Source organism: Mobula birostris, chromosome 9 (assembly GCF_030028105.1).
Source record: "Mobula birostris isolate sMobBir1 chromosome 9, sMobBir1.hap1, whole genome shotgun sequence".
NCBI classification, from domain to species: domain Eukaryota; kingdom Metazoa; phylum Chordata; class Chondrichthyes; order Myliobatiformes; family Myliobatidae; genus Mobula; species Mobula birostris.
The window spans coordinates 46,717,601-46,742,860 of NC_092378.1; the positions used below are offsets into that span (position 1 = coordinate 46,717,601).

Consider the following 25,260-nt stretch of genomic DNA (forward strand, 5'->3'; position numbering starts at 1 on the left):
TAGGCACCCTAGAAACTTCCCTTCCTGTAGTCCTGCACCAGCCTGATTTTCCCGATCTACCTGCATTTTGACATCCCCCATGACTATTGTAACATTGTCGTTTTAGCATACACTTTCCATCTCCTGTTGTAATTTGTAGGTCACATCCTCACTACTGTTTGGAGGTTTGTATACAACTCCCATCGGGGTCTTTTTAATTTTGCACTTCTTCAGCTCCATCTACAATGATTCAATACCTTCCAACCATATGTCACCTCTTTCTAATGATTTGGTTTCATTTTTTACCAACAGAGTAACGCCGCCCACTCTGCTTTCCTGTCTATCCGTTCAATACAATGTGTATCCTTGGACCTTACGCTCCCAGCTATAATCTTTCAGCCATGATTCGGGGATGCCTACCACATTATACCTGCCAATCTGCAACTGTACTGCAAGTTCATCTACCTTATTCTGTATACTGTGTGCATTCAAATACAACACCTTCAATACTGTATTCACCCTTTTCGATTTTGTCACACTATGCTCAACATTTTGATTCTTAACTTTGTCTGGGGTCTTACCAACATTTGCCTCCTCAACCTCTCCACTAACTATTCTGGCACTCCGGTTTCCCTGGCAACTCCAGTTTAAACACCAGCTTAACAAACCTTCCCACTAGTTTCAAATAAATATGCAAAAAGATAGGTCTGATCTGCAGGTTGAGATTCTAAATTGGAGAAAGGCCAGTTTTGATGGTATCAGAAATGATCTGGCAAGTGTGGATTCAGACAGGCTGTTGCCTGGTAAGTGGGAGGCCTTCAGAAGTGAAATTTTGGGAGTACAAAGCTTGTATGTGCCTGTCAGAGTAAAAGGTGGACAACAAGTGCAGTGAACCTTGGGTTCTCAAGAGATAGTGAGGCCCTGGTTAAGAGAAAAATTGAGGTGCATAGCAGGTATAGGCAGGTGGGAAAAAATGAGGTACTTGTGGAGTATAGGAAACGTAAGAGAACATTAAAAAATCAGGAGGGCTAAAAGAATGCATGAAGTTGCTCTAGAAGACAACCGGAAGAATCCTGAGGGTTTCCACAGATATGTTTCGAGCAAAAGGATTGCAAATTGGTCCTTTGGAAGACAATAATGGAGCCAAACCAGATAGGGGAAGGGGAGGGAGGGAACGTCAACTCAGACCATGAGAGGCCTGCGTCGGGCATCTTCACGCAGATTGGGTCTATGTGGGGTGCCACTCCTCGCACAGACTAGAGCAACGTGTGATTAGGCGCCTTGCTCAAGGGCACAAACACACTGCCACTGTTGAGGTAACTAGACGAACGCCTTAACCAGTTGGCCACGTGCCCAATCTTAAATAAATTTAAAATCTCTACAAGAGATAGGTGAAGAAATTGCCGGGGCCCCTTGCAGAAATATTTAAATCATCCTTAGCAACAGGAGAGGTAACAGAGGATTGGAGGATAGCCAATGTTACTCCGTTGTTTAAAATAAGGCTCTAAATAGAAACAAGAAAATTCAGGGCCAGTGCATCTGATGTCAGTTGTGGGAAAGTTATTGGAAGCTATCCTGAGGGACTGGATATACAAGTATTTGGATAGACATGGATTAATCAAGGATAGTCAGCTTGGCTGTGTGCTTGGTTGGTCATGTCTAACCAATCTTATAGAGTTTTTCAAGGATGTTACCAGGAAAGTGGGTGAAGGCAAAGCAGTGATGGTTATCTACATGGACTTCAGCAAGGTATTTGACAAGGTCCTACATGGGACTGTGGACAAAAAGGTTCAGTCACTCCGCATTCAAGATGATGAAGTAAATTGGATTAGACATTATCTTTGTGGGAGAAGCCAGAGTGGTAATAGATGGTTGCCTCTCTGACTGGACATCTGTGGCTAATTGTGTGCAACAGGGATCAGTGCTGGGTCCTTTGTTGTTTGTCATCTATAATCAATGATCTAGGTGATAATGTGGTCAACTGGATCAGCAAATTTGCAGATGACACCAAAATTATGGGTGCAGTGGAGAGCTAGGAAGGCCATCATAGCTTGAGGAGGGATCTGCATCAGCTGGAAAAATGGGCTGAAAAATGTCAAGATGTAATTTAATGCAAATATATTTGAGATTTTGCACTTCAGTAGGAACAACCAGGGTGGGCTTTACACAGTGAACGGCAGGGCACTGACAAGTGATGGAACAAAGGGATCTGGGAATACAGGTCCACAATTCGTTGAAAGAGGTGTCACAGGCAGAGTCGTAAACAAAGCTTTTGTCACATTGGCCTCCATAAGACCAATGTATTGAGTACAGGAAATGGGATGTTATGTTGAAGTTGTATAAGATGTTGGTGAGGCTTAATTTGGAGCATCGTGTGCAGTTTAGGTCACCTACCTACAGGAAAGATGTAAACAAAGTTGAAAGAGTACAGAGAAAATTTACAGTGATGTTGCCTGGTCTGGAAAACCTCAGTTACAAAATTAAGTAGGTTAGGACCGTATTCCTTGGAATGTAGATTGAAAGATTTGATGGAGGCATACAAAATTATGAGGGGTATAGATAAGGCAAATAAACTGTTATCAGGCTTCTAGCTGGGTACAAGTATTGATAATAACTGGTGTTTCAATGGCAAACTCTGCCATCTTCATCGGGGATAATTTGCAGTGAAGATGGCAGAGTTTGTCATTGAAATGTCAGTTATAATCGATACCTGTACCTGCCTGGAAACCTGAGAAGATTTTATTTGTCATATACACCAGGAAAGCACTTGATCTTTTTTTGGTATAGATTTTTGGTTACTGCAAACGGGCTTTTTCCATGGAGAGTGGGTGGGAGGGAGGGACTACAACCAGAGGTCATGGGTTAAGGGTGAAAAGAGGAACATTTAAGGGCAACTTCCTTCACTCAGAGGGCTGCGGTGTGTGGAACGAGCTGCCGGTGCAAGTGGTGCATGTGAGCTCAATTTCAATGTTTGAGAGAAGTTTGGATAGGTACATGGATGGTAGGGAATGGAGAGCTGTGGTTCTGGTACATGGTAGATAGAAGCAAGCAGTTTAAATGATTTTGGTATGGGCTAGATGGGCCAAAGGGCCGATTTCTGTGCTGTACTTCTCCAAGACTATGATCTGCATTCCTCCAGCAATTTCATCAGTAATGAATGTTGCCAAACTTTTTCAAAGCAGATACTTTGAGATCAGTTTGATACCACAAACTGCAAAGAAAAATAATATTTTTAGTTCTTGCCATTTTTATAGTCCCATGAAGTGTCCCAATTTTTCCCAGAACACCTGGGTGAACTACTTTTTTCGGAGTCCTTCCTTGCAATTGATTACTCCGCTTCAGGTGACACAGGTAGTGGAATCGCCTCCTGGCTCCAACAACCCAGGTTCAATCTTAACCTTCCAGTGCTGCCTACGTGGAGTTCGCCAGCTCTCCCTGTGACTGAGTGAGACTCCCCCACCCCAAGAGTTCAGTTTTCTCCTAGATCCCAACAATATATGCTGCTTGCTAGGTTGACTGGTCACTGCAAATTATTCCAAGCGGAAGTATCCAGTGGACCTTTTGAAACAGGGAAGTTTTAATGAACATGAGGGAGAAAGGATCGATTACAGGGAACCCAGTGGGTGAAATGACAGCCAGTAAGGCTTGACGGGCTGCACGATAATTTCATGAAGAGCACGGGTCCAGGCTTCAATGCAATGCTCTACTGACGGATTCATACAATTCGCTCAGTGCAGGGGTGGATTGCCAGCCTGGGTTTCAGACTTGAGCTGGGGTTGGGGTTCAAACATTCTGACTCAGATATGCACAATTTGCTTTAGGTCACTTCGCACTGTGTGAAGAGAAATCACAATCACAACAACTTTCTTTATAAAGCAGTCTACTTTATTTCGGACTAATAAAAAAATTTTGAGTAGAAGAATATTAACAGTATAAAAAAAGTACAAAAAACTGGCTCCATAGATCTCTAATACATACAAAGTGCATCACTAAAATACATCCGGCTGCACTAAGCTAGGTCAAGGAGGGAAAGGAGACAGAGGCATTTTCTGCTGTAGAGGAAAACAAAATAAATAATAATAAATAGAGTGGTGGGGAAGGAAGCTCTGGGAGTGAATCTGAACCCAATCCAGACCTCATGCTCACATTCATACAAGCTGCACAGCAGGGACTGGGCATACTCAAACCCAGTACGAAGTGGGTGGGTGGCACAATTTTGCACGCCCTTTCCTGACATGCTTAACGTGCCCGCATGCAAACAAAAGTAAAACCCTCAGCACGACCATGAATACCAGCAGCATGCTCAATGGGTAGGTCCTCCGCCTCATGTTTTGATAATGGCTCAATTAGACAGGGACTAGATTGTGGATACAGGGAATTCCTGAAACCTGCCTGCTGGAACAGTTACACCTGTCACCCGGGCAGATGAACACATCAGCTCTTTATTGTGGCTCGTGGCTTGAATTGGACTGCTATCGCTTTCCAACGATTTACATCCAAATGCATCCCAGCCTAACTCTTTGGGAAGAGCTATCCAATTGGTCTCATCGCCCAACTTTTGCACTGGAGAGACAAGCGACTAATTTACACGGAATGCACACCCCCTCATCATCAGTGAGCTGACAATAGATTAGATTAGATTATGAGAATACTAACACTCAGTTTGCCTTTACACATACCCAGTTCAAATAAAATCAATTTTTTTTTAGTTGTAGGGATAGGGCAATCAGGGAAGAGAACGTTTTGATATCTAGGGTTGAATTTTCAGTTTTGCTCAATAGCTGAATTGCGGAGTCTGGGGTTGTGTGCAGTGAGCCCAAAAGAGGATCCATATACTGCACATTTCCACAATTCCATTACACTTCTGTTCAATTTGCGGTTACTGGCCACACACATCCAGCACCCCAAAGTCAAGGAAGGTGGGGGGAAAAGTTACCTTGTACTCTGAAAGAGTACCTCAGCACTGAACTAGGGCCATGTGTAGGCAAAAGGACATCAACAGCAAAAGACCATTCAGGATAGGATAAAATGGCAGGTGACGATGGGAAAGAAGCACGAACATTTAATACACACTAAAAGGCAAACCTTGTGGCCAGGCACAGCAAAGCTCACCAACAGCTGCCTTTAAAATGAGCAAACCTAGCGTGACAACTCTTACCACATAACATCTTTTATCTGTCAATGCAAGAGGCACAATCAGCAAATCCAGTCTCTGGAAGTAGGGACCCTGCTTTGATAAGGTCCATTCACTAAGAGCAATGTTCCTGCCACAGTGTCAACCAGCAGGCACAGGTAATTTGGAGGGGGAAGATGGTCGTGGTGGTAAGAGGTGCTTGGCCTATTTTCAATTTCTCTACCCAAGTGCAGATTTGGCAGATTGAGATTGTGTGCTCAAAACCATCAGGTGACGCAGATGGAGGAGAATGAAACTGTCTGAAAACTGCAAGACAAAGTGAGCAAATGGATTCCGCTAAACCGACTACAAAAGCCACATCTCCTGCAAAAAACGTTTCCCTTGTTCTCCGTGGCCGATTTGAAATGTGCTAGGCTATGAGTTCGGGTGTTGTCTCGCTCACCCCTCCAACCACCTCAGCATTCAGGGGGTGGAGGCAGGGGCAGGGAAAGGGAAATGGTGTTTCCACTGGGAGGGTGCCAAATTTCAGTTTCCGGTTGATACTTGGGCTTTCTATTTCCCACTTCCCAATCTACAGTGGAAGTTGAGCAGTTATGGCAGCTTGGGCAACTGAGCCTACTTGAGCATCAAAACTTGAGTCCTTTCAGAAAAAAAAAATAAATCACATGGCTGAACTATGTACTGAGCAAAACTGACTCTGCCGGCCCACAGTCAAGACAATTAACGCTTTCCAAACACTGGCAGCTATATTACAACACTCACTCACTTTTCCCAATCCCACTCACTCAGCACAAGAAAAAAGTCAATTACTAATCAAAAGATATAAATCCTAAATAATAGCACTTTACAGGCACGCTCCACTCCACTTAATATGCGTGCAGCTCATGAAATATACAACAATTTACAGATTCTGTTCTTAAAAACACAACAAATCAACTGACCCCACCTCCCACCCAACCCCACTGCCCTCTCTGAATCCCAGGAAAAAAAATTTTTTAAAAGAGTACTGTCAGTCTTTTTGGCAGGTCAGTTCATTTGGGCAGTCTTATCATTCACTCCAACTTTTTGACAAACACAATCTTTTCAATGCATTTTGGCTCTGTCAGTTTCTCTGCCTCCCTCTGAACGAGCTGAGCCACTTCACCACTCGTCATCCTTTGAGGCAGAGGGGGACTGAACTGTTTGCTGCTCTGGGGTTTCCGTCACTCTCTTCTTGTTGGCACAGCAGGGCTTGAAGAGGTGAGGGTCAATCAGCACTTCTCCAAAACGGCCCTTGTAAATGATTCCGCAGCAGACCTTTTGCCTGGAGAACGAAAAGAGCAGGTTTACAAGCGCAATGAAAGTCCAGCTGCTTCACCAAGTTGGACACGCAAAACACGACACTTGCACCATCATAATTTGACATTTCCTATCTCCCACTCTTTGTTGCAATTCCCAGAGACATAAACCAGGGGGAAATTACCTTAATAGTATCTCCCTAAGCCACCCTAATCATCCCCTTTAACTTCATAAAGCCACCAGGGACCATAAGGCATAGGCACAAATTAGGCAATTCGACTCATTGGGCTGACTGTCATTTCATCAACCCTCTCAACCTCATTCTCCTGCCTTCCTCTTGTAACCACTGACACCCTTATCAACGTCCGCCTTACATATACCCAATGACTTGACCTCCACAGCCATCAGTGGCAATGAATTCCACAGATTCACCACCCTCTGGCTAAAGAAATTCCTCCTTATCTCTGCTCTATTCTGAGGTTGTGTCCTTTGGTTCTAGACTCCCAACGATAGGAAACACCTTCTCCATGTCCACTCTATCTAGACCTTTCAATATTTGATCGGTTTTAATAAGATATCCTCCCCAACCCCCATCCCCATTCATCTGAACAATACAGGCCCATTGCTATAAAATTGCTATCATTCCCAGGATCATTCTCACGTATCTCCTCTGCATAAACATTACACCATCTCAAAATACTTGGTAAAGCTAGGCTTGAAGCAACAGAGAAGATGATGATGTAGGGGTCTGAAGGAGCGAGAGCTATGACAGGTGAAAATATAGGTGCTAATGGAATGGAGAAGAAATGGGGAAGCTGAGGAGGGCAGAATCAGAGAATGCAATCTTTTCAGATATGGCAGTTGTTACAGGGCTCTGGAGGACTTTGAACATGTAGTGTCAGGGGCTGAACACGAGGGAACATGCCTTGGTTAACTTTGGATGAGCTCTGGGTTATGAAGGATGGAAGAGAGATTTTAAAGAGTCAAGATCACCTTAACTAGTTCAAGATATCCCAGAGAGTTTCACAGCCTATGAGGTATTTTGAGGGGAGCCATTGATGGGAAAAAGGGCAGCAAATTTCACATCAGGTCCCAGGAAATACAATATGATAATATGCTCCATGTTGCTGACGGATGAACAAACATTGTCCAGTAAATAACTTACAAAGAAAACAGAAAGTTGAAAATATTTAGCAGGTCACTTGTTAAATATTTGGGACAGTACAGCAGTGTAGCATTTAGCAGAATGCTATTACAGTGTCAGTGACCCGGGTTCAATTCCCGCCACTGTCTGCAAGGAGTTTATCCGTTTTTCCTATGACTGTGTGGGTTTCCTCCCACTTTCCAAAGTCGTTTGGGTTGGTTAATTGGTCACGGATGTAATTGGGCAACATGGGTACACTGTATCACAAGGGCCTGTTACTATATATACAACTGCTATTGCTTAACGCAGAGTAGTTACTTTGATTTAAAAATCCCCGTGTTTTTATTTTACTTTCCAGCCCTGAAGATACAGGTTTATCAAAACTGTGACGGAAATATGCGCCCCTTACATTTTCGGCAATTCTGACTCCCTGACATACAAATAGTTCAATTTAATATCAGAGAATGTACAGTACACATGACTTTCTTACTCTTCGCTGACATCCATGAAACACTAAACACTAAAAAATTTAATGACAGACAGAAGCATCAGAACCCCTAAAGATCCCTCTCCCCCACTTGCACTGCCAAAAGTGCCGACCGCCACATGCAAGCATCTAACTTACAAATGGCTACCTAAATTGCAACAAGAGAAAAATATCCACAACATATTGTTAAAACAGTATACAGGTTTCAATTCCCCTTCAACAGTTTAAACACAGAGCATGAATAATTGCTGCAACGTCTATACAGGTGTAATAATTTAAAATGACCAAATGAAGCACTAAATTGTGGCAACTGTTTCTAGGTTTCCAGAACCCGCTAGCTTCTCAAAAGATGGCCGCAGATGGCAATGTCTTCTTTTCCTGCTCCCTTTTCCAAGAAGCATCAATAATCAGCCAGTCCTCCACCCTGTCTCAAAATATGATGACCCTTACAAACATGTGGGCTTGTGCAAGGGTTTCAGGAACATAACCTATTTGTATGTTAGGGAATTCTCAAGCAGTAATGGTAGAGGTAACAGCAGCACAAGATACAGTAAATGGCAGGTGCATTTGCTCTACCTTTTCCAGTACGTGAGGTCTAAGAAGGAGAAGACAGGCACCCTGCTGGACCCGGATGCCATCTCCGTGTCGGAGCCCTCGTCTGAGTGGTTACTGTAGCAGGGAGACTGCGCAGGAGACATACTGGAGGTGGTACTGTGGGCATCCGAGTCTGCAGTGAAGCAAGAAAATCATTACCATTAGTAAATCAATTAATGTATCGTTAACACCCGAAATGCTTCAAATCCCGATCTGTGCAAACCAGCAAGAAAAAAGGAACGAAAAGCAACATGCTGTTTCCCTCTGCCATTCAATTAGATCACCCTCCATCTAAACAGAAGCAAGCTACTCTCACTCTCTTTGAAAAACAAAACTACTGACCGGACAGATTAGGTCTTTATAATTTATTATGTGGAAACATAAAATAGCTTCACCTTCTCTGATACTTCTTAAATCTTTCTCTCTGGCTGGTGTTCTTACAGTTAGTGGAAGTAGCTCTCCCTATTTATTGAGGTGCTCCCTGATCCACAGCTTGGCAGGGAATGAAACTTGAGGATATTTCCCGACACCCTTATACAATTCAGGTTTGTTTATCAGGTGTCCATATGCCATCATAAACCTTCAGCCTGGCGTGGCTGTGGAAATGCCAATCAAATCACAGACCATAATAACATCCCACGTTCAAAGCAGGGTGCAGGAAACACCCTCGAGTTACGTTCCCAGTCGAGCAGGGCTCTGGGCTGAAATGTCAGTTTTTGTTCCTGAAGAAAGAACAACAGATATTTGTCATAACGCTCTTGTAACCCCCCTCAATGTAGTCTCAAAGCCTCAACATCCTTCCCAAGATGTGAACACAATACTAAAACTAAGGACCAGCCGATAATTTACAGCTTGGTAATCGCCTCTGATCTGGGCCAACATTTATGTGCCGGGCGGCACCTAATTAATTAGCTTGTTTATTTCAGCTTTTTTCTTAATCATGTGCTGGGTGCGTGCTGCCCACTGCTGCACCCTTCGCGGCAATGTATCGGTCCGAGGCCCGGAGGTTGGGGACCACTGTCCTAAGGAAAGTGGTCTTGCATCTATAAAGGAAATATTTGTCATACAAGGAGTGGAAAGGAGATTCTCCAAGCTGGTTTTATAGTTAGCAGTTTTGCCATACAAGGAGAGATTGAGGAGATAGACACATATTCTCAAATGTTTAAGAGCAATGAGAGATGTCACTGAAACTTGGAATTCTTGCAACATGTGACAGGATAGAAGTCTCCTTTGATAGTTATTTACAAACGTAGAACCAGAGTTAGCCTTCAGAATTAGGTTCAGACCATTTGAGACTCAAGAAGAAACTTCTTCAGTCTGAAGATGACAATTCTTTTGTAACTTTCTATTCCAGATAGCTGTGGAGGCTCAATCATCGTGACTCCCCCTACCCTTTCAAAATAAAAAAGGAGGATCGATAGATTTCTGAGATATTAAGGAAATTAAGGCCTTGGGGATAGTGCAAGAGAAAGACAGCAGTGATCTTGGTAAAGGTCAGAGGAGGCCTGAAGGACCAATGACCCACTTCAGATCCTCACTCTTTCCCTCCTCAGCAGCACACCCAAACAGTCAGTGTGTTGTTCAGACTCGTGTAACATGCTCTGCAGACACATCTCCATAGTCGTGGGGAAGTTTCTGTAACCAGCATGAAGAGCTATGGATAAAGGGTGGAAATAAATGGACACTGTAAAGCAAATGGCAGCAAGTGCTACAATCCAGATTAATGCTTGACAAACACACCAGGTGGGATATATCCATGTTTAAGCTACATAACAAGGTGAGTGATTGAGCTGCAAGGCCCTAAAGTGAAAAGAAGGTGGTGGAGATTGTAGGGAAATAAGATTACTCATTTGGTTGGAGGGAAAAGGAAACAATTTCTTTCTTGACAAATAGTCAGGAAGTTGCAAATGTTGAGAGGGTCTGCTCAAATGTTCAGCAATCTGGCTGAACTGCTTGGTTGGAGATCATTGTTAGCTATGTGTAAAGCTTGGGTGACGTTGAAAAGGTTGGCTCTTCCCTTGGTGGGGATGGTCACTAGTCAACAACCCCACATCTGACTTTACAAGTGGGGAGCTGAAGACAGTTACAGGCCAGGGGACACACACACACAGTGTCCTGGGGCTTTTACTGTTGGCCAGCTGCACTTGGAGTCGCGATAACTGCAGATGTTTTAGCACCTCCTTTACAATGTCTGCAAACTGCACGGAGAAGGAAAGGGAAAAAGCATCAGAACATACACTTACTCTGACGTTTCAGCTCTTTCTGGATCTTGCTGATCTGACTGGCTTTTATTCTGCTTCCAGTGAGGGATTTTGCCTTCTTGGGTTTCAATGCTGTCTTCAAGCTTGGTCCTGCACGAACATCAACCACCTGCAATAAACAGAACGCACCAGCATTTGGTTAGAGAACCTTTCTGCCCGAACTAGCACTGGGAAAACTACAGCAGGCAGAACTACTAACGTCGTACACTTCACGGGGAGGGGAGTGTGAACTGTAATATGGAAAATTTACCGGACTGATGGTGCCAGAGTATTAGATGTTACTGCATTTAATCGTTTATTACTCACCTTCACTTTACGTTATTTTACACGTCAAACGGTGGTTCATTTCCCAGAAAACTCTTGAGTTTAAAGGAGTGGAATATATGTCTACCTAATTTCCTAACCCTGCTGAATGCCAGTACCAGCTATACACACACACACACACACACACACATAAACACACAGCCCAGAGTCCAGACTCAGACACCAGCATCACCTTCCAGATCTATATGATGCGTTATTGCAATTTTGCCGCAGAATAGTTTACAGATTTAATTATGTATAAAGGTGGCACTATCAACGCTTATTTATTTTCATCCTGGAGGGGTGGCACATGGTTTCAGATGCTGATAAAGACCATGGACACTCCTGTGACCAAAACATGGTTACATGGACTCCTCCACTCACAGGCTACAGGGAGGTGAGTCATTTTCATTTGTTGTGAACAAGGATTTCATTTGATGTTAAACCACAACAAAAGTACCAGACTCCATTTACGGCCACTATCAATAAACTACACAAAGTGCTTAATACAGGGTCTTTCTACCTGAAACACCATCACTCCCCCTCCATAAATGCTGCTTGACCCTTCCTGTTTCTCCACTAGTTTGTTTTAAGCTCCAGATTCCAGCAGCTGCAGTCTCTTGTGTCTGCCCAAAGTAAACACATAAGGTATGTTTTACCACTTAATAAGATGAAAATGGAATTCGCAATGCAAGCGCTAAAACTGCACTTGTCCGTGTGTGGTGGAAATAGGTAAATTAATTACTTTGTGCAAAGGCAAGGCATTGCACGGAGAGCATATGTACCTCCAAACATAGGCAGGTGGGTAAGTGAGCAGCAAGGAAAGAGTTTCTTGACAAGTGGGAAGGAAGCAGTAAACACTAAGAGGGTCTGCTCAAATACTGAGCAAACTATCTGAAGTGCATATAGGAGATCATTGTTACCCATGTGTAAAGCTTGGGTGTCAGAGTACTACAGCACAGAAATAGTCCCTTCGGCCCATCTAGTCCAGTCTAAACTATTATTTTGCCTAGTTCTATAGGCCTGCACCTGGCCCATAGCTTTCACATCCATGTACTTATCCAAACTTCTCTTAAATGTGGAAATCAAAACACATGTCCACCACTTCCATTGGCAGCTCGTTCCACACTCTCACCACCCTCTGAGTGAAGATCTCCCTCATGTTCCCCTTAAGTATTTCACTTTTCACTCTTTAACCATGACCTCTAGTTGGAGTTTCACCCAACCTCAGTGGAAAAAGCCTGTTTTCATCTACCCTATCTATACCGCTCAATTTTGTATACCTCCATTAAATCACCCTTCATTCTCCTACGCTCCAGGGAGTAAAGCCCTAACTGATTCAACATTTCCCCATGACTCAGGTTCTCAAGTTGGCATTTTCCTTGGTGGAAAAGTCACTGGTCAGCAACCCTACATCTGACTTTACAAGAAGTGGGGAAGATCAGTGAAGCAGCTTAAGGCAGTTATAGGCACAAGATTCCCATCTGTTCAGACAATGTCAGAAGGAATGTCCTATTTCAGTAAGCATCTACCCAATTATTTCATCAGTTCCTGTGCAAGTTCTGGACTGAGACCCATACTTACGTGATTCCAGTTCTTTTTGGAGCCCACTGGGAGCTTCTTCCATCGTTTCACCAGCAGTACACAGGCATTGCAAATCTCTCCTGAGCGGGCCTCATTCAATCTTAGGCAAAAAGCAGGAGAGAACAATAAGTAAATGTGATCTCTGACTGCCTACATTCATCCACAAACCAAATGGGTTTTATTGCATTTGTTGCTTTGGCTTTCTCTATACTTACCCAAAGCAGCTCTGGAAGTCCTTCTCATAGCGCTTGCTGTCAGTAAACCGTGAGCTGGATGACTTGGCCCTGCAGATGCAGCATCCGTCCAGGCTCCGGTACATCTTAGGCTTGTGGAAGCCAAACATCTTGTGGCCAATGCAGACCAAAGCAGGAGACCTGAAAACCAGAGAGCTCACATTTAGACCCAGGGCAACTAAACACTGGCTGGTAATGGGAAAAGTAACTTCAGATTAAATCTCTGTATCTATATGAGCCCTTGTGTTTAACTTAAACGTGGAACCTTGATGCAAAATTGAAGGGCAGTTGTTCATGGAAGGTGGAGGGAGATACTAGGCTGGGGTAGCCAAGAGCAAAACGTACATTTTGGACTGGACCTGTTCCAAGTTAACAGAGACAGTAACATCATTCATGACCTCAGAACAAGTGGACTGATTAGATAAGATATATAGAAACAGAATTTGGCCATTTGACTCATTAAATTAGATTGATCTTAGAGAAGTTGAAAAGGTTGAAACAATGTCATGGGCCAAAGGGCATGTCGTGTGTTGTAATGTTCTGAGAGTCTGTTCCACTATTCTGTTTTTGTTTTTCAAGCACATTCTCCTGCAACAACCCCCCCCCCCACTCTTAATCCCCTTAAGTACTTGGCAATCTCTGTCTTACATACACCCAATGATTTAGCCTCTACCACCCTCTGTGGCAATGAATTTTGCAGACTCACCACTCTAGCTAAAGAAATTCTTCCACGTTTCAATTTTGCAGGCACATCTCTTTATTCTGACACTTTCCTGCCAATGGATACATCCTCTCTACAACAACTGTATCCAGGCCTCTTAGTATTTAGCAGGTTTCAATGAGACTTTCCGCACTCTACCTCCCCCACCCAACCCATAACATTAAAATCCAATCTCATGAAGGACCAAGTCCCAAGGACTTCAGATTGTTGATATCATACCCAGAGTTTGGTCCAGGCTGGACTGTACTTACCACCAAAGCGTCAAGTGTTTAGAGTGGATAATTCCAATAACGTTTTGGACAAACATGTTTTACTGCCACAGTTCCCATTGGCCACTACCTTACGCAAAGCTGCTCACAAGATCTAGATTCTCTGTACAGATGAACCAGTTCCCCAGCAGCTGCCTTGACAATCCTCTAGAAATTTTATACATTTCAATAGAATTCTCTTCGGCAATTAACTCAGTTGCGACATAATTTAATTATTTGCATTTTAATCATGGTGGGCTGTTTCACTGACTTTCCAGTATCAGAGCTGGACAGTATGCAGGATGAGATTTACCTGATGGCAGAATGTTTACTTGCTGGGCGATCTGTTAGCTTTTTGTGTGCGAGAGAGGGGGCTGGGGGCTTCATGCTATTGTCACTATTTTCTCCCCCATTGTGGGCAAGCTGTTTTCCAGGTGGGTGATCTGTTAGTTTTTGTGTGAGGGGGGCTTCAGGGATTTGTGAGTTTTTGTTTCTATCTTTTTTCTGTGGTGGGGGGGGTGTTGATACCTTTTCTTTCAACAACTTCTATGGTTTTTCTGTATTTCATGGCTATCTGGAGAAGACAAATCTCAGAGTTGAATTCTTCATACATACTTTGAACCATTTGGAACTTTGGAATACTGCAATGGCACAAGACTACTGCAACATATGCTGCTCATGCCCTGAAACATGTGGAGTCACCAGAGGTGATTTCGAAGTGCACCACCCGCATCCATCAAGAACTCTTAATCAATTTCCACGTTCTGCAAGGTTTAACATTCTTTTGTCTTTGACGTTCTGGCTGATACCCAACTGAGTATCACTACATCATGTGTTAGTCTCATCCCTGAAGGCTCCAGGGGACTGCCAGGGCTCACACTCAACAGGGAAGATCCAAGGTGAGTGCTGTACTGCAGGGAATGCTTACTTTTGGATCGAGGATTAAATATCATCTTTATTCACCATACACATTCACATGTGTTAGGAATTCGCTATGATGTGTTGCCGTGACATGCAACAAAAAGCATTTCACAAGTACAGATAAGGAATAAAATGTGCATAAACACACAAATATCAGCATGTATTTACAATGTAAACATCGTTATAAAAAGTGGTTTAAAATGCTTACGGTGCCATGACTGTAAAATAAAGGGGACTGGCTGCCTAGAATGGTTGATCAGATTAACTAACTGAAAGAAACTTCTGCGGTGGCGTGTAAACTTTAGAGCTTTTGGATAAAACCGTTTGCAGGTGGGTAGTGTCCACGACTAATGATCCCATCATTACTCCATGGATGGCAACTCCTTCACAGTGTTACCTTGAAGAGCAAGTAGTTGCCAATCCATCAGGCAGCTCAACCACTCCATACAGGAGTGAGGTTCACACCTTCTCTACTCTATCGTTACTTCCAGATTCTCTATTTGATTTCTTAATTGAATGTCTAGCTTTCCTCTTCCTTGCATGCAAACATGTCTGTTGCTCAAAAACCATCATAGTTCATTTCACTAAAAGAGACTGAATACGTGAACCACACCCTTGTAAACCTTCTACTGACCCTCTCCACTGCACATCCCATTAATACTACGCACTATATTTTGTGCGGTCCAACCAACGTACAGATCGTTTAGCACGTCTATGTTACTTTGCATTTGCACGACTTATTCGATTCATATTCATGCTCTAACTAACCTGTGGCAACTCTGCCGTGGACGGTCTCAAGCTGGCTGCGAAAGACGGAGGGTTGGGCATGGGGCTAGCAATAGCATCCTGGAAAAATTTAGATCTACAGAAATGCCAACAGAAGCTCCAAAGACCTCATACCTGGAAGAGGACAACTCAAAAAGTTGGCCCAGGACGGAGGACTGACAAGCTGCTGTTGGTGACCTACATCACAACAGGGGTAATGGGCTTAATAAATAATATATATAACCTGTGTTGTGTCGCTGCACACGAAATACTCTCCCTTTACTTCACTTAGATTTCTATTTTCCAAGGAAATTGTTTCCTTCTGCAAGCTTTACTGACAGTCTTCTTCTAGTTTATTGTAGTCCTCTTTGAAAGAAAGTAGTCGCACTTACTAAATTCAAGGCGGCTCACAAATATAACTAGTTATCAAACATATTTTGTACTGTTTATCGCTGAGCATCACTTGCTATTTTCTGCCATTCTTTAGCCATCTTTCAGGGTGGGAGGCAGGGGGAGAAAAGCCAATTATAACCTGACTTCAGTGTTGCAAAGTTGTTGACAGAAATAACAGGCAGGATCGACAAAGGAGTCAGTGGATGTTGCTCACTTGGGTTTTCAAAAGGCCTTTGACAAGGTGCCACACGAGTCCATGGTATTAGATGAAAGATACTAGTAAGGATAGAAGATTGGCTGACTGGCAGGAGGCAAGGAGTAGGAATAAAGGGGGCCTTTTCAGGTTGGCCGCCAGTGACTAGTGGTATTTTGCAGGGGTTGGTATTGGGACCACTTCGTTTCACGTTATTATGTGAATGATTTAGATGACAGAACTGATCGGCTTGTGGCCAAGTTTGCGAACAATACGAAGGTAGGTGGAGGGGCAAGTAGTGTTCAGGAAGCAGGGAGCCTGTAGAAGGATTTGGACAGATTAGGAGAATAAGCAAAGAAGTGGCTTGTGAATGGTAATGCACTTTGGTAGAAGGAATAAAGGTATAGACTTTTCTAAACAGGGAGAAAATTCAATCAAAGGTGCTAACGGACTGGTGTAGGACTCCTATAGGTTAACTTGCAGGTTGAAGGCAAATGCAATGTTAGCATCCATTTTGAGAGGGCTAAAATATAAAAGCAAGGATATAATGCTGAGGCTTGAAAGAGCATTGGTCAGACCACATTTCTCGGGAGTATTGTTTGCAGTTTTGGGCCCCATCTAAGAAAAGATTTTCTGACATTACAAAGGGTCCAAAGGAGGTTAATGAGAATGAATCTGGGAATGAAAGGGTTAATGCATGAGTAGCGTTTGATGGCTCTGGGCCTGTACTCGCTGGAGTTTAGAAGAATGAGGAGGGATCTCACTGAAACCTATCAAATATTTAAAGGCAAAGATAAAGTGCATGTGGAGAGGGTGTTTCTTATAGTGGGGGAGCCTAAGAACAGACGGCACAGCTTCAGAACAGAGAGACGTCTGTTTACAACAGAGATGAGGAGGAATCTCTATAGTTAGAGGGTGGTTAATTTGTGGAATTTATTGCCACAGATAGCTGTGAAGGCCAAGTTGTTGGGTACATTGAAAGCAGAGATTGACAGATTCTTGATTAGTCAGGGTGCCACTGGTCACAGGGAGAAGGGAAGAGAATGGGATTGAAAGGGATAATAAATCGGCCATGATGGACTAGTCGGGCAGACTCAATGGGCTGAATGGCCTAAATCTGCTCCTGTCTTATAATTTTCTATCTAGGTATCCATTATACCATTTGTTTCTTAATTAGGTAATTTGAAAAGGTATTAAAAAATGCAGATAATATTACACCATTATCTGCTATCTCTTCAAAGAATACATACAACTTGATCAATTAACTTCCCCCTCTGAAACCCACCCTGCCCATCATAATATGGGATGTTTTATTATTTTATCCAGTAACAGGAATCCTGCCAATAGAAAGCTGGACAGCCTTTAGTTCTTTGGATAAATTCTAGTGCCCTGCATCAGTGTAACATTAATTATTCACCAGCCATCAGACCTTTTTCTAACAAATTAAGTGTGCTTAGCCGTAGTACATCTGCTATCTGTTCCCTGGATTCCTTTAAAATGTGAGGGTGCAAATTAAGGATTTTATCCAGAGTTTTTGTGAGCAGTTTGTGACAATTTCACTAGCTTATTTTGAGCCTGATGGGTTTATTAAACATTTCACCTCTTATAAAAATGCTTTGATCAATCACTTTGAATCTCATCTTCCTATATCATGCCCACTTAATCTATCTTCCTGGTAAATACAGAAGCAAAGGAATTAATATTCCTACCATATGACAATCCTTGCCTGGGATTTTATCCATTACTGTCTTCATGCTAGATCTAATAAGCAGAACTTCTCATTTTCTTTTTCCACTTTTTGTACATGTTATTTCAAGCAGCATTGAGCTGTTAGCCCTGATTTTTTCCATAGAGACGATTCTATTGTTTGTGGCAGCTTAAAGCTGAGACTGGCTGCAGCGTTACAACAAAAATTACACTTCCGATGTACTTCATTCATGTAAAGTGCTTTGGGACGGGACATTCCTATGGCTTTACATAAATGCAAGTTCTCCTAATTCACATTGTATTTTCAAAATCTTTTGTTAAGTCTTAATAGACTTAAGGTACAGCCTTTAAAATACACCTTGATGTTCATATGTAGTCATGAACTTGACAATCATGCATTTTCTCAGTTTTACTTACAGTTAAGTACTTAATTACTGTTGCCCTGTTTGGATATCGTGTCCCTGAAGGTTTCTGTTTCTTGTGAGTTGCTTTTAACACTCTTGCTTGCTGGACTGTCAACTCCAGAATATCTTAAATCAGAATATGGAGATGCATTAGTTCCTTCCATCTGAGATCAGGGAAAATTACACTTTATACTTCATTGTCGCCAAACAATTGATACTAGAACATACAATCATCACAGCGATATTTGATTATGAAATTAATTGAAATATTTCACATCAATACCGGTGGATAACAATGAATTTGTAATGTTAGCATTCATTTTGAGAGGACTGGTATATAAGAACAAGGATGCAATGCTGAGGCTTTATAAGGCATTGGTCAGACTGTACTTGAAGTAATTGTGAGCAGTTTTAAGCCCCTTATCTAAGAAAGGATATGCTGGCATTGGAGAGGGGCCAGAGGAGATTCAGGAGAATGAAAGGGTTAACATAGGAGGAGCATTAATGGCTCTGGGCCTGTACCTGCGGCAGTTTAGAAGAATGAGGGAGACTCTCCCTGAAACCTTTGGATATTGAAAGGCCTAGAGAGTGGATGGGGAGAGGATATTTCCTATAGTGGGGGAGTCTAGGACCAGAGGGCACAGCCTCAGAAGACAAAGACATCCCTTCAGAACAGAGGTGAGGAGAAATTTCTTTAGCCACAGGGCAGTGAATCTGAGAAATTCTTTGCCACAGATGGCTGTGGAGGCCAAGTCACCGAGTATACCTAAAGCAAAGCTTGATAAGTTCTTCATTAGCGAGGGTATCAAAGGCCATGGCAAGAAGGCAGGAGAATGAGATTGAGAGGAATAATAAATCAGTCCTGATGGAATGGTGGAGCAGGTTCGATGGGCTCAATGGCCGACTTCTGCTCCTGTCTTATGGTCTAATATTCAACCTTCATCACAACATTTTCAGTCAAAGCTCCCTTCTATTCTAGGAAGTGTACACTCAAATGTCAGGAGTTTTGGACTCTACACAGAAGGAAATGAGAAAGAAACTGCAGGAAGAATTGCACAGACACAGGTCTCTGGACAACTGAAGACCTGATAAAAAGCCTTGGAAATTAGAAAAAGAGTTGATTGGAAGGTATGGACATTTTTTTTCTCCCATCTATCACTGCTCTTGGAATAACCGGGCAGAAATCTAAATCAAAAACAAAACACTGAAAATCTGGAAATAAAAACCGTAAATGCTGTTTTCCTTATAGAGGGATCAGAAGTGGAAAGAGTGAGCGGTTTCAAGTTCCTGGGTGTCAAGATCTCTTGAGGATCTAACCTGGTCCCAACATATTGATGGAGTCATAAAGAAGGCAAGACAGTGGCTATACTTTACTGTATTAGGAGTTTGAAGAGATTTGGTATGTCAACAAATACACTCAAAAACTTCTTTAGATGTACCATGGAAAGCATTCTGACAGGCTGCACTACTGTCTGGTATGTTGTGGGGGGGGGGGGGGTTGCTACTGCATAGAACGGAAAGAAGCTGCAGAGGGTTGTAAACTTAGTCAGCTCCATCTACAAAGAATCCAGGACATCTTCAAGAAGCGGTGTCTCAGAAAGGCAGTGTCCATTATTAAGGACTTCCAGCACCCAGGGCATGCTCTTTTCTCACTGTTACCATCAGATAGGAGGTACAGAAGCCATTCAGGAACAGCTTCTTCCCCTCTGCCATCTGATTCCTAAATGGACATTGAATCCTTGGACACTACTTCACTTTTTTAAATATACAGTATTTCTGGTTTTTGCATGATTTTTAATCTATTCAATATACATATACTGTATAAAGCATACTGAAAAAGATTTATTATTTTTTCTCCTTCTATATTATGTATTGCATTGAACTGCTGCTGCTAAGTTAACAAATTTCACGTCACGTGCTGGTGATAATAAACCTGATTCTGTAAACACTCAGGTCAGGCAACATCTGTGGTGAGAAAGAGTTTATGTTTCAGACCATAGCTGAATTCTGACAAGGTCTTGGACAGAAACGCAAGTGGTTATACACAAAAATTTTAAAAAGATCTCTTTACACAAAATGGCAAGAATCATAATTATGTTATATGGAGAGATTGAAACAGGTAGTAGTGCACAAGTATATGCAGGACAGCAAGAATAACGATAGAATATGACAATTAAAGTGGAAGGTTGTTTCTGAGGATTATAAATACAAGCAGTGAACAGATGGACCAAATAGCCTGCTTCTGGGCAGTTAATTCCATGCACAATTAAATCATTCAAATAACTACTTGTGAAAATGGATAATGAGCTGAAAGGCTGCTGTCACTTAGGAATTTTGAGACAATACAAAAATGATCAATTTAATTTGCTTTCTGACATCTTGGTGGTTGCATAATCCCGCCAGATGAGCTGCTGGCTGGTCACAGATCGGTCCCTATCAATTAGTTCACAACAGCATCAGACGCCACACAGAAAACGACGGTGACACAGGGCTTTGGGAACCAAAGTCACCAGACAACTGCATTCCAGGGAAAGTAATCAAAATTAATACACTACAAAAGGATGTGCTTGCTTCAGGTGCATTCTATCTGGATCAACAAAGTGTACATTGGCAGTGCTGTCTGGATGGCCTTCACACTAAAATAATGGTTATAACACCATCAATAATGTGCCTTTATTGAACTTCGGCACAATACAACCACCCAAGGTGTTACCAGCCAGAGAAATGGAGTTGTCAGGATAAGCAAGCTCCAAAGAGCCTGAAACGTCGACTGTACTCTTTCCCATAGATGCTGCCCGGCCTGCTGGCTTCCTCCAGCATTTTGTGTGTGTTGCTTCTTTTAACAGTGTCCCATTCTTCAGAAAGGGGTGAAAGTACCTGGGGGGAGTTGCTGGCTTCAGGCTGAAATACAGCAAAGAATTTAAATGGCCAGAAGCAAGTCCCAAAGAGTTGTCAGGCCAAAGGAGGTGAAGGCAGAGGAACTGGAACTAAGCACAAGAGACTGCCTTTCACATGGGTAAATCTGAAGCAAGTACCATGTTTCTATTGAGCAATCCTCGAGAACCACCCAATTAATCCCACTTTCCCACAACTCCCCAACGTTTTGTCCTTTTCAGCTTTGGAAAGACACAATGAGCCTCCTTGCAACTGACGCTCAGGCTGTCAACATCCCACAGTACAAAACAACTTTCTTCATTTCCCTGAAGGTTCTTTCACCGATTACCTTAACATCGGCGCCCACCCTGTAGCGGAATCGCATTCCCCTCAGCCACACGCTCACAATTTCATCATCTTGAGCTTTCCTCCGAAGGGATTTCTCATTACCCCGAGTTGCTCTCTAAACATTCGGAAGAGCACCCAGTTACCAACACTGAAAAAGCTGCTAAAAATAACATGCTGAAAATTAAGGAAGCCTGCCGGAGCTTTAGGAAAAGGGTTAACGTCAGGTTAATGGCCTTTCCCGTACATTGAGCCCAAAACGCGCTAACGTCGTCCACGCATTTGACATCCATAAGAACTGACCACAAACTCTACTCCTACGCTCCAAAAACAGGAGTAGCCTTTCATTTAAACCCAACCCGGGCTGGATAGCAAACACGCCCCATCACTGCCCGTGTGTCCAGTCCATTTCAGTGGCGTATGAGGAAACTGACCCAATTTCGCGCAGTCTGCTTGATCTCCGAATACAACAGATGCTCCTTAGTATCTACCACCCGCGTTTTCTAAACTGGTACGCAACACATCGAAAATAAAATCCCAACGTAAACCATTTCCCCCCCCCCCCGTATTCATTCGATGGCTCGTTGTTTTGTGCGTGTTTGTGAATGTGCTTTTTAAACTGCGCACACAACCTTTCTTCTCCTTTTCCTGCACTCGCCAAAATCTCCAAAACATGGCCCAGCCAAAAGCCAATACTTTCTTATCAACAATAAAAAGGGACATTCATCAGCGACACCCACCCCCCTTAGCACCGGAAACCATGCAACACAAACACCGGATCAAAAGTAATTCGCATTTGCTGCTATAAGTGTACTGAGTCGAATTAACAGTAAAACGTGGGGACGGTGTGACGTGGAAAAAAAATCACATATAATTAAAACACGTTGTCAGAAGGCTCCAATATTTCCGAATGGACAATGGCTGCATCGCGGGAAGTGGGGGAGAAAATTAAATGCAACATGAGAATAAAGTGGAAGCCGAATTCCTGGATCGATAGACGCCGTAAGTCCTCCACGTATTCTATACTGCGAGGATCCACGCTGCCCTTTGTTTTCAGTCTCAAGCGTGTAGCTTGCCTACGTGCAATATCACCTCCCCACATTGGGAGGCATCTCCTGGACAAAAACAGCGCACCTTCTCCCAACCCCATCCCTGCCTGACCCCCACCACCAGAGTCCCTATTATTTAACCTCCTCCATTCCTCACACCCCACAACAGACACAAAATAAAAGTGGAGTTGTTTGAAGTTCCCCATGACGCCATCACCAGAGGAGGAGAGAGAAAAACGCAACCAGACTTCCAGAAGCGCGCAAAGTTCTTCGTTAATTAAATCGTATGATTTGTCATACAAAACACTTAAAAATCCACAACTAATTCTGCACCTAACAAAGGGTTATTTAATAATGCAAGACAAGTCTTGGTCTCCGTAGTGTAGATAAGTACACACTAGGGGGGGTGGAGAGAAATGATATTTTCTTTGCCAACTAACAGATAAAACGAGACCAAACCTATAGATAAAAGTTTTTTTTAAAAGTAGGTGTCGCGGAGAAAGGAAAGGTTGTGACAGGCTGTTTGGCATCCGTAACAGGAGGGATCCAGGAATGGTTCCGTATTCCAGCGCGGTGGGCGCCCACGTTCTAATCTCTGCTTATTGTTGCAAACATGATGTTCAAACAAGATCAAAAGTTTACAACAAAATACACAGGCGGCAGTTAGCGGCAGAATGCAGCGAGAAAATCTCATCGCATTAACCTGGGAATAGATTATATTTTTTAAAAAATCACTCACCAGAGGAGTCTAAACTTCACTTTCTTTTACAACCTCGTTGCTGATGTAGGTAAAGCTACCGCTTCGCCTTTCTGGCTGGGGAGGGGGGGGGTGGTGGAAAAAAGGCTACGTACTGCGCAGGCGTAATTGCAAGCCTTTGAAATCTCTTGAATCAAACTCATTTGCATCAGGGCGATGATGTCAGTTTCAACGCCAAATAAGGGAAGAGAGGAACGCGGGAAACGCGACCGCCCCTCCCACCTGTATCCAGACGTCACAGGATGTTTGGACTGTGCATGGAAAGAAGAAGTGAGTGTCGCAGGATTTCCCCCATACCCTATGAAAGTGCGCGATCTGACCCCAAACCCTCTCTGTGCTCCGTTACCCTTTATGCAACAGCGCTGGGCTATTGTATAGGGACTCCTTCCAATAACACAGACACTGGTTAGTGTCACATAAAGGCAGGAAGTTGTGGATTGCGAAGCTCGGTGGCTGATGAAGTCAATCATGCGTGTTGAGGATTGATTTGTTATGTTTTCTTGTCTCCGGGAGCCGGGTGTCTTTTTTCGTCCGATACTGACAATGGCAGCTCGACGTCGTGAAAAAGCACTGTGTATTCGGTGGGGAAATCTTAAAAGATTTTGTTTTCCTCGAAGTGTTCATATTTCTAGAAGTAAAAATTTAAAGGAAGTGCTTTGGAAATAATTGTTATTACACAGCTCAGGGTGTCGCGTAGCTCGGCATCCATATTTAAAAAATAAGCGCTGTGGCAATACGGGAAACAACAGTTTGTACGCAGCAAGGTCTCACAAACAGAAACGGTAACTACCAGATTATCTGCTTTAGCATCGGCGTGGAGGGTTGGTTTTGGGCTGGTAAACAGGTAAACTTTCCTTTCAGAATAGTCTTACAAGAACTTTTCTACCCAGCCGAGGTTAAACAGTACCCCAGTTTAACAACTCGTTTGAAAACATCCCTTCAGTTATGCATTGAAGTGTTGGTTCCCTGAGTGCTCATATCTCTTAGAGCATGTCTTGAAATCAGGAGTTTCAGGACCAACAGGGAGAGTGCTGTCAACTGACTGTGTAAAACCTGTTGAAGGATAAACAATTTTTTTCCAAGACCTCAAAAATTGTAGAATTGTGAACACAGCTAATCCATCAGGAAAACCAGCCTTCTCTCCACTAACTATCTAAACTTACTACTGCCTTAGAAAGAAGACAATGTAATCAAAGACCCTTTGTACTCTGGTCATTTGCTCTTCTCACCCTTTCCATAAAGTAAAATAATCAGTCAGGTTTATTATCATGGGCATGTGATGTGAAATTTGTTAACTTAGAAGCAGCAGTTCAATGCAATTCATAATCTAGCAGAGAGAAAAATTAATAATAAACATGTAAATCATTACGTATATTGAATACATTTTTTTAAATTTGCAAAAACAGAAATTCTGTGTATTTAAAAAAGTGAGGTAATATCCAAAGATTCAATGTCCATTTAGAAATCAGATGGCAGAGGGGAAGAAGCTGTTTCTGAATCACTGAGTGTGTGCCTTCAGGCTTCTGTACCTCCTACCTGATGGTAACAGTGAGAAAAGGGCATGCCCTGGGTGCTGGAGGTCCTTAATAATGGATGCTGCCTTTCTGAGACATTGCTCCCTAAAGATGTCCTGGGTACTTTGTAGGCTAGTGCCCAAGATGGAGCTGACTAGATTTACAACCTTCTGCAGCTTCTTTTGGCCCTGTGCAGTAGCCCCTCCATACCAGACAGTGATGCAGCCTGTCAGAATGCTCTCCACGGTACAACTATAGAAGTTTTTGAGTGTATTTGTTGACATACCAAATCTCTTCAAACTCCTAATAAAGTATAGCCACTGTCTTGCCTTCTTTATAACTACATTGGTATGTTGGGACCAGGTTAGATCC

The 25,260-nt window shown here is 42.9% G+C and overlaps 1 protein-coding gene across 2 annotated transcripts; it reads right to left on the bottom strand.

Moving 5' to 3' along the window:
- Positions 1–3,842: 3,842 nt before the first annotated feature.
- On the bottom strand, positions 3,843–23,438 carry sinhcaf (SIN3-HDAC complex associated factor). Of its 2 annotated transcripts, none has more exons than XM_072267983.1 (7): positions 23,357–23,438; positions 18,363–18,475; positions 12,980–13,138; positions 12,765–12,864; positions 10,860–10,986; positions 8,599–8,749; positions 3,843–6,416 (listed from the first exon to the last, which is right to left on the bottom strand). In XM_072267983.1, the coding sequence occupies exons 3-7, from the start codon at positions 13,105–13,107 to the stop codon at positions 6,254–6,256; spliced, it is 669 nt and encodes a 222-aa protein (XP_072124084.1). In that variant the 5' UTR covers positions 13,108–13,138; positions 18,363–18,475; positions 23,357–23,438; the 3' UTR covers positions 3,843–6,253. The 2 variants fall into 2 exon arrangements, with proteins under 2 accessions (XP_072124084.1, XP_072124083.1); XM_072267982.1 differs by having other exon boundaries at positions 10,854–10,986.
- Between the last annotated feature and the right edge of the window lie 1,822 nt (positions 23,439–25,260).